Consider the following 8,858-nt stretch of genomic DNA (forward strand, 5'->3'; position numbering starts at 1 on the left):
GCAAGACGGGAGCGCTGCCGTGGCACCAATCAGCCCAGCGGGCACAAAGGGATGCTGGGGAGCAGCTCTGGGACTGCAGCACTGCCAGACTTGGCAGCTTTGGGATGGGCACACTCACAGAGCGAGGACACCCACCCCCCTTTGGCTGAACCACCGCTGCCATCCACAGCGCTCATCCCTTCCTCTGCCCGTCTCTCTCTTTCTCTTCCCTGCACTCCACCTCCTTCTCTTCTCTTCCCTTTCCTCTCCTGAAGCTCCTCAGCACTGCAAGGCTTATTTCCATTTCTTCTCGTCGCATCGCTCAGCTGCACCGAGAGATGTAACGGTCAGAGTGCCAATGCCTCCATAGCAATCAGAGCGCAGAGATTCTCCTTCGGGGACTAAATTTGTCACGCCAGGAGGTGACGTTGCAACATCCTGATGAAAAAGGGGAAGTGAGAGATGCTTTCTCTCACCACTCCCTGTCCCAGCTGCAGCCTCACTGTCCCCAAGCTGCTGCAGCCTCATGGCACCAATGGCGCTGGCCCTCATCCTGGGTGAGTGACAATGGGGACGCGGTGCCACGGGGGTTGGTGGCCCTGTGTGGGACCAGGACCGTGTCCCTTGCAGGTTGGTGGCTGGTGGCACTGAGCAGGGCAGAGCAACGTGAGTATGGGGACAGGGGGAGAGTGGGGAGAGAGGGAGGGGAGGGTAATCAGGGGGCCATGAGAGGGGCAGAGGAGGGTGTGCAGGGACAAGGCTGACTGCTGTCCCCTGTCCCAGTGCCCCCACCCTCCCTGTCGCTGCACCCCAGCCAGGGGGTGTCCCTGGGGGACACTGTCACCCTGCGCTGCCACCTGCCCCAGCTGGTTGCCTGGGTCTGGCTGTACCAGGACGGAGGTAGGACACACAACAAGTTCCAGGACAAGGGGCAGGATGCGGTCGAGTTCTCCTTCGTTAGCGCACGTTGGGAGCATGCAGGGACGTATCGGTGCCAGTACCATGTGTCTGAGCCATTGGGAACATCAGAAAAGAGCGATCCCGTGGAGCTGGTGCTGACAGGTGAGGGCTCTGGGGATAATGGTGGGCTTTGGGCTGTACCCATAGGGTGCTGTCCCACGTCTCTCCCCTCCCTGCACACAGATCGCAGGTACCCCCCACCTGGCATTTCTCTGAGCTTTGAGGGACACGTGATGACAGCCATCAATATCAGTATCCACATGGAGAGAGGGTCCAATGTCACCATCCGGTGCTGGAACTGGGAGTATGGATCCTCCTTCCTCCTGCACAAGGGTGGGCACTCAGCCCCTGTCCAGCGCCAGGACCCCATTGGTGGAGGAATGGCCACCTTCACCCTCTTTGGGGTGTCCCCCACTGACAGCGGCACCTATAGCTGCTCCTACCGCCCCAGGGGTCACCCGTCTGTGTCCTCACCCCTCGGGGACAGCGTGACACTTGAGGTGACATCCCCACCTACACATCCAGGTAGGTCTGAGTCAGCCATGTGTTTGTCCCTCGTATCACCCACGGGTGGCAGTGTCACCTCATCCCGTCCCCAGGGAGGTGGTTTCTGGGGATGGCATCACCCAAACATCCGGACTGCACAGGTGCCAATGGGGAATCCCGTGGGAGCCTGGTTGTGGCAGTGGCAGGGGGCTGTGCCGCTGCCCTCGCCTTCGGCCTCATCCTCATCATCTTCTTCCTCCTGCCTGCCTGCAGACGGCGGATACAGACAACAGCTGGCTCTGGTGAGGAAGGGGTTAAATGGCTTCATTCCCCAGAGATGCCCCAAGCACCCACTGCTGCATTGCACCCCCAGTACATTCCCTGGAGTTCCTATTTCCCTGTCCATCCTGCGTAAATCCCCCTCCATGTCTCTCTGGTGTCCCTCTGAGTTCCTCCGTAACCGTGACCGTCCCCCTTTCCTCTTTTTGATGCAGGTGAGTCCCTCAAGAATTCCAAGGCCAATGAGCTCCAGGTAAGAGTCTGTGTGTGGTGACCTCAAATACCAAACTGCCCCCTAACCCCCGCTCCCCTCAGCTGAACCATAGAAAGAACCTCAAACCCTGCCCATGGTGAACCCAGAGGACCTCCAGCACTACATGGCTTACTCTAACTTTGTTTACACTCCCCAAATCCAACCCATGGGGAGCACAAATCCACGTTGTGGAGAGTCCCCACATCCTTCATCTCAGCCTCCGTGTTCCCTGGGTACATCCAAACCCTAGGCTCACCACTGACTCCGTGAACATCGCAGAACTTGAACCGAAAACACCACTCATCTGGACCCCAGGTTTCTGACCCATGGGCACCTGTCCCATCTCAGCCACCTGTCGGATCTCCAAACCCTAAACGTCCTCTGAATACCCCACGGGCAACCTATGTCATATACATAGGAACACCAAATCTAAGCCTCTGCACACCCCAAACCCTTAGCCATCCCCCAGACCCCATGGGCACTCTCAAGCCAAGTACTGGGAACCCCTAACAACACTTGTAGCGTCCCTCAGAGTCTGACCCGTGCAGCCCAGAACCACAAGCACACTCTCTTGGCTATTACTCAGCATACTGAGATGATTGGTTTCCCTGCAAACACTTTGGGGAACCCCATGGTATCACCCCGCTGTTCTCCTGTGTCTCCAGGTGCCACCCGCTGACAACGAGGGGCTGACCTACACTGAGCTGCAAGCTGTCACCCCCAGCTTCTGCCGCCCTGGGGTCCCCCAACCCCCTGTTATCTATGCTGAGGTGGGCCCTGGGAGACCCCACTGATGTCCCCTACGTGGGAAGCCTCATTTTTGGAGTGCAAGAATGGAAACAGACACCAAGTTCCCCGCTTGGGTCTCATGGATGCCCACTGCTCCCCCAGTCCCACAAATCTCCCCAAATTTAACATCCCCCCAAATCCCCATTGGTGTGCACCAAATCGTCCCTAATCCCACCAAATCCCTGAACTACCATCACAATCCATCCTTATCACCTGGATTACTTTACATCCCTGGAGACCTCCTAACTCTTCCCAGATCACCTCCAAACCCCACCAGCACTCCTGTAGGACCCCCAAAACTCTCAAACTCCACACCAAACTCCACCCCCAGCCCTGAGGGACCCCTGGATCAGTCCCAGTTCACCACAAAAGGTCCCATACCACTGCAGTGGTGTGTAACAACATTCACCTCTGATGTCATGGGCCAAAATAATAAATCAGCAGGTATTACTTTCAGAACAGCCCTCAGGAAGTAATGGCGTGGTTCAACTCTTACTCACTGAATATATATATATTTTAATATTGGTTATTGAAACTAAAAAAGAGAGAAACAAACCCATAAAACTAGTGAGGTGCTTGCCCTTGTTTTTGTGAAACAAACCCATCAGTCTGGCTCAGTGGAAGCAGCTGCAGTTGTTAGTGAGCTCTCAGGAGTCTGTCAGGGAGTTCTGATAACATTTCCCTCCTCTTGTGCTCCGTCCTTGGCAATAGTTTGTCACAGACGTCCGTGCCCCAAAGGGCCGTGCCATGGATGAGGCAGATGTGGAGCGATGGCTGTATCTCTCTGCTCAGAGAGGGCTCACGGAGTCTGGGAGAGACACACGGCCACAGTTCTGAGCTCAATGCCCGGCTGCAGCGCTCTCCATTCCATCCGAAAACTCACAGCTCCTGTGTTTATGGTGACAAAAAACGGATCTCCCATCAACCCCAAAACGGATGATTTTCTCAGCACTTTTGAGCCCTGTTCCCCAATCCCTGCACACAGCTGCGTCTTTCCGCTGCTCACAGCACTGAGCACCGCCCCATAACCAGGCCTTGGGACCAGAGTTCTTCTCCATCTCCCCAAAGGAACTCCTCATTCCTGAGGGATCCCTCCAACCTTCCCAGTCCTGCCCCAAAATACAACCCACCATTCCTCTGGAAACCAAAACTCTTTGCAATCCACCCCAAAACCAAACCACCAGACCTGTGGGACCTCAGATCTGTGCCCAGCCACCCCAAGGCCACCAGGAATCCACGTATCACAGCACACGTGTGCACACCCATATGTCTGCCTCAACACGTGTGCCACTGCATCTGTTCATGTGTATGACATGTGTGTGCACACGCACAGGAGCTGTACACACGTGTACTACATGCTTAGTGCTCTGCCTCTGCGTGTGTGTGACACCATGTGTGCACACTGATCCGCGTACAAAATAATGCACACGTGTGTGTCCTTAGCATGTGACAAATGTCTGTGTGGGTGTCACTGTGTCCCCAAAGGTCCCTGCTGCTGTCCCCGGTGGGGATGGCAGAGGAAAGCACAGTGGGGACACAGTGTGGTACCCAAAGTGCGTGGTGACAGCTGGCTGGACGTGTTGGGGACCTTGTGTGACATCCCATGTGGGACATTTCCATTGGAGCCATGTCCTGTGTTTGGCGTCCTATGGGGGACAGCGTGCAGGGCTGGTGCACTGGTTCCCAGTGAGGAAGGAGCTGGTAGAAGGAGGTGATGGCGTCAGGCACACGTGGGCTGGGCTCCTGCTGGAGGTTGGATGGGCACAGGAAGAAGGACATCCCCTCCATGTGTTCTTGTGGAGGTGGTGGAGGGTCTGCAGGTCCTCACGAGCGTGGGCTGGGAGCTTCACAGACTCCAGACCTTGTGAAGTGGTCCCAGTGTAGAGCAGATGAATGTTGGTAGCACGTGGGTCTGTGTAGACCTCATCCCACCAGGGTCCAGGGTGCATTATCACCATTTCAGATTCAACTTCCAATTCCTCACATCAGGGTTTCCTGATGAGGGCTAATTGTTTGATGCAAATCCATTCCACCTCTGGACATTTGCTGGCTTCCTTCTTCCCCATCCCTTCCTTCCTTCTGTCCCCACTACAAACCAGGATCAGCCCATAACACAACCAACACTGCTGGTGTTTCCTGGGGAAAACATTGAAACAAGAAGCCCCCAAACCAAGCTTGCAATGAGCAGCCAGCACCCAAAACAACACTCACCATCGTGCTTCTCAACAGGAGGAAAAACCACTCTCAGAATGCCTGAAATCCACGTTACTATTTTCCCCATCCATAGATCACAAGTTCACAAGACTGTCCCCAAAATGACAAATCCCAGGGCAACTTCTTGCTTTGTGACCAACCCACTGGTGTCTGCATCCGGTGCCAGGAAATGGCGCTCGCTGGGCTTCTTATCTGGGCTTTGCATCTTTTAATTTCCCATGTTGAATATAGGTACACGCGTGCTGCAGCCTTTCCCCTTAACTCGTCAGTAGGTGCCACAGGTTGCTCCTCTTGAGGTGTAAATACACCTCTAGGTTCAGAAATTCAGAAATGTGTATATTTACGTTTATATATTTCTTCACAGATTTGCACAAAGCAGTTGTTCTTCACCTACCAACTGATGCTAAAAGCAGAACGGAGGGTGGGCAGCAGAGTTTGGTGCATTTAGGTTTTGCTGGGATTGAAATCATTTGGAGTACATTCAGTGAGGACTTGGGGGCATTAGATTTGGGCTACTGGGTTTTGTGGGCATGGAGACTGAGGAGAGGAACTCAGCATCAAGTTGCCCTGAAGAGGAATGTGGGGTCTGGCCATAGTGAGGCACCCGGATAGGGGAGGCATCAGTGAGGTGCCCCAGTGCCCACCTCAGCATTGATAGCAGGAGGCTGGGAGGTGGTGGGGGACCATGGTGGGTCGGAGGTCACAGCTCAGCAGAGTTCAGACCCTCGCTTTCACCAAGGAGCACCTGGGGACACAGGGGACAGGGGAATGTCACCAGCTCTGTCCACAAGATGCATGGGAGAATCTATGGAACAGATATGCGTGGGCGTGTCCAAGAGGGTGGTGTAGATTTTGGGTTCCACGTGGACTGGATGTAGGGAGCACACATAAAGTTAGGTGAAGCCATAGGAGGGGTCTCGTGGAGTTCCAATGGGATTTTAATGGGGTTCCTTGGTGGGCTTCGCAGTGGCCCCAAGGTGCGCAATGGGATTTGGGATCCTCTGACACAGACCCTGACCTGGAGCTGCAGGACCTCAAGCTTTCTGCAGGGGAATCTGCATTCAGAGGGCAGGGGAGAAGGGTGGGTGATGGAAGGCCCTGAGGGACACACAGAGAGGAGAAGGACACCAAGGGCATCTGTGGGGGATCAAAGGCATGGAACCACTTCCTCATCAGAACTCTCATCTCACCACACCATGAGTCTGCGGGCATTGAGGACAAAGTAGAGGCCGAGGATGAAGACAAAGGCAGCAGCGCAGCCCCTCATCACCGACAGCACCAGGTTCCCACAGGAATTCCTTTCAGCGCCTGCGGGGTCCGGGTGTTCGGGTGTCCCCATCCTTGACCACCATCTCCGTGGCCATGGGATGCAGTGACACCAGATGACACTAGGAGCACAACCATGGCGGGCTCTGGCCTACCTGAGGGTGCAGCTGTGGGTGTCACCTCCAGTGTCACGCTGTCCCCAAGGGCTGAGGACACAAAAGGGAAGGGCTTGGGGCGATAGGAGCATCCATAGCTGCCAGCGTCACTCAGGGTCACCGCAAATAGGCTGAAGGTGGCCGTGCCCACACCATTGTAGTCCTGATGCTGGACAGGGGCTGAGTGCCCATGTTTGTGTAGAAGGATGGCTCCCCTACAGCCCGTGTTCCAGCACTGAATGGTGACATTGGTCCCCATCTCCACGTGGACTATCAATTTTGTCCCTGTGCCCATGAGTTCATCAGGGCCGAGGGAAATGCCAGGAGAGGGATAACTGTGATCTGCATGTGGGGGGAGGATAGAAATGGGATGTTGCTCTGTGAGAACAGTCTAGAGCCACCAGCCTACCCCAGAGCCCTCACCTGTCACCACCAGCTCCACGGGAGTCACATGTCTCTGATGTCCTGAATAGCATCAACGCCCGGTACTGGCACCGATACATCCCTGCGTGTTCCCACGTTGACTTAACGAAGAACTCAGCAGTGTTATTCTCCTTCTCCTTGTAATTGTTATATGTCCAACCTCCATCCTGGTACAGCCAGACCCAGGTAGCTGGCCGGGACAGATGGCAGCTCAGGGTGACAGTGGACACCCCCTGGCTGGGGTGAAGTGACAGGGAGGGTCGGGGCTCTGGGACAGGGGACAGCAGTCAGCCCTGTCCCTGCACACCCTCCTCTGCCCCTCTCATGGCCCCCTACCCACGCTCCCCTCTCGCTCTCCCCATTCTCCCTCTGCCCTCATACTCACATATCCATGCTTTGCTCGCTCCCACCAGCCACCAACCTGCAAGGGACACGGTCCTGGTTCCATACAGAGCCTCCAACCTCCGTGGCACCACGTCCCCATTGTCACTCACCCAGGATGAGGGCCAGCGCCATTGTTGCCATGAGGCAGGAGCAGCTTGGGGACAGCGAGACTGCAGCTGGGACAGGGAGTGGCTGGAGAATTGCTTTCAGTTTCCCCCTTGGGGTGAGTATGGTGTGATGTCACCTCCTGATATGGCAACGTGAGCCCATAGGGGTGTCGTTAGACTATAGGGTCCCTCTCTGGTGGGACAAGTGGAGAGGTGTTCACTGCACACTGAGCCTGTTGAGGTGCCCCACTCACTGTCAAATCCAGGGTGTCAAACATTGTCCCCCAAGGGCTGTGAGTGTGTGCCCTGGCGTGCTGTCCCACAACGGATGCCAGATTCTCTGCACAGTGCCCCAGTAGAATAGTCTGTGCTTTCCTGGGGTCTCCAGGGCAACAGAGTCAGACAGTGACTCAGAGGAGCAACAGAAGACCATTTACTGAACTTTCCAAGAGCAAGCAATCAACTGCTGTGCAACATAATTAGGGGACTTCCTAGTAACCATTATTGAGTGATATGGATAAAGGATAGCTTGACACTGGTGTTACTGCCTGATGTGCTACTTCCAGGGACATTTGTGTTATTGGTGCTGCAGAAGAAGAAAAAAAAAAAAAAAGATGTCTGGGAGGAAAATGAGGAAAAGAGAGTAAAAGAAAGAAAAGAGAGAAAATGGAGAGAAGCAGGGAAGGAATGTATGAGAGGAGGGTGGTGGGAGAAAAGCAATCATGCTCCATTTTGAGGAGTTGCAGTGCTGGAGCAGAAGGGGGATGAGATTGCTCATCCAATGGCTGAAGTCTCCAACTGGCAAAAAGGAGACAGCAGAAAATGCAGCTTCTCTGGGCATCCCTTCCTGTCTGCTGGTTGGCAGCTGCGGCATCTCAAGCTTGTGGACAAGTGAGTTCACAATGACACGTTGGTCAGAAATGTGTTTGTGCCAGAAATGTTCTTGCGGTGAAGCAGTGCCATTGGTGGACACACAAAGGCTGTCCGGTTATCTGACAGCATCTGGTGCTTTGAAGCCTCTGCTGTTATGGCAAGAGCCTCGTCTTGCAAGTGTTGGAGAGGTAGCAAGCACACAAAAATGCGTTTCATTGGTCCACTGTAATTCTGCGGAGCAGAGAGTGCCCGTGGGAGGAGTTCCCGCGGTCAGGTTTCCTGCAGTGATGGCAGTGCTGAGCACAAGGAGCACATCGCATCCATGGCCTCTGCCACACGAGCACACGCTGCAGACAAACAGACAGAAGCACCCAGAATTGCAGGGCAGCCCTCAGAGATGAGAAGCAGCGCCAGCGCAGTGAAGGGAACAGCCGTGAGAGCTGTGATGGCACGGAGTGAAGGAAGAGCTGAGCGCTGTGAGCAGGAGCTCTGAGGCTGCTGAGCTGAACTGCTGAGAGCAGTTGTGTTGGAACACGCTCTGCTCACAGCTGTCGGGATCTCCACCCTTCGGGCCCCACTTTGGGCACCACAAGGACTGCGGTGCTGTCACCCAGCAGCAGCTCAGCAGCACGTAGCCCTTCCATCACTTCCCCCCCCCTCTTTGTGGGTTGGGGAGGGGACTCACAAAAA

At 55.0% G+C, this 8,858-nt stretch overlaps 2 protein-coding genes across 3 annotated transcripts; one reads left to right on the forward strand and one right to left on the reverse strand.

The window, feature by feature from the left end:
* Positions 1–415: 415 nt before the first annotated feature.
* Positions 416–3,210, forward strand: LOC100540527 (T-cell-interacting, activating receptor on myeloid cells protein 1-like). 2 transcript variants are annotated; one of them, XM_019611921.2, is made up of 7 exons: positions 416–536; positions 610–645; positions 763–1,041; positions 1,123–1,464; positions 1,587–1,727; positions 1,920–1,957; positions 2,208–2,616. In XM_019611921.2, exons 1-7 carry the CDS (start codon positions 506–508, stop codon positions 2,217–2,219), a joined length of 879 nt encoding a protein of 292 aa, XP_019467466.1. In that variant the 5' UTR covers positions 416–505; the 3' UTR covers positions 2,220–2,616. The 2 variants fall into 2 exon arrangements, with proteins under 2 accessions (XP_019467466.1, XP_010726743.1); XM_010728441.3 differs by lacking the exon at positions 2,208–2,616 and adding an exon at positions 2,623–3,210 and having other exon boundaries at positions 418–536.
* An 88-nt stretch (positions 3,211–3,298) lies between these two features.
* Positions 3,299–7,320, reverse strand: LOC116217823 (leukocyte immunoglobulin-like receptor subfamily A member 2). Its single transcript, XM_031557806.1, has 3 exons — positions 7,299–7,320; positions 6,804–7,072; positions 3,299–6,772 (listed from the first exon to the last, which is right to left on the reverse strand). Exons 1-3 carry the CDS (start codon positions 7,318–7,320, stop codon positions 6,227–6,229), a joined length of 837 nt encoding a protein of 278 aa, XP_031413666.1. The 3' UTR covers positions 3,299–6,226.
* Positions 7,321–8,858: the final 1,538 nt, after the last annotated feature.

The sequence above is a fragment of the Meleagris gallopavo genome, unplaced genomic scaffold, assembly GCF_000146605.3.
Source record: "Meleagris gallopavo isolate NT-WF06-2002-E0010 breed Aviagen turkey brand Nicholas breeding stock unplaced genomic scaffold, Turkey_5.1 ChrUn_random_7180001957892, whole genome shotgun sequence".
In the NCBI taxonomy this organism is placed as follows: Eukaryota; Metazoa; Chordata; class Aves; order Galliformes; family Phasianidae; genus Meleagris; species Meleagris gallopavo.

Excerpts from the sequence above, each read along its gene's own strand:
- LOC100540527 (XM_010728441.3), top strand. The coding sequence starts at position 506 with ATGGCACCAATGGCGCTGGCCCTCATCCTGG. Across the intron at positions 1,042-1,122 it reads CGTGGAGCTGGTGCTGACAG|ATCGCAGGTACCCCCCACCT; the intron begins GTGAGGGCTCTG and ends CCCTGCACACAG. Across the intron at positions 1,728-1,919 it reads ACAGACAACAGCTGGCTCTG|GTGAGTCCCTCAAGAATTCC; the intron begins GTGAGGAAGGGG and ends TTTTTGATGCAG.
- LOC116217823 (XM_031557806.1), bottom strand. The coding sequence starts at position 7,320 with ATGGCGCTGGCCCTCATCCTGG. Across the intron at positions 7,073-7,298 it reads GGCGCTGGCCCTCATCCTGG|AGCCCCGACCCTCCCTGTCA; the intron begins GTGAGTGACAAT and ends CCCCTGTCCCAG. Across the intron at positions 6,773-6,803 it reads GTGGAGCTGGTGGTGACAGG|ACTGTTCTCACAGAGCAACA; the intron begins TGAGGGCTCTGG and ends TGGTGGCTCTAG.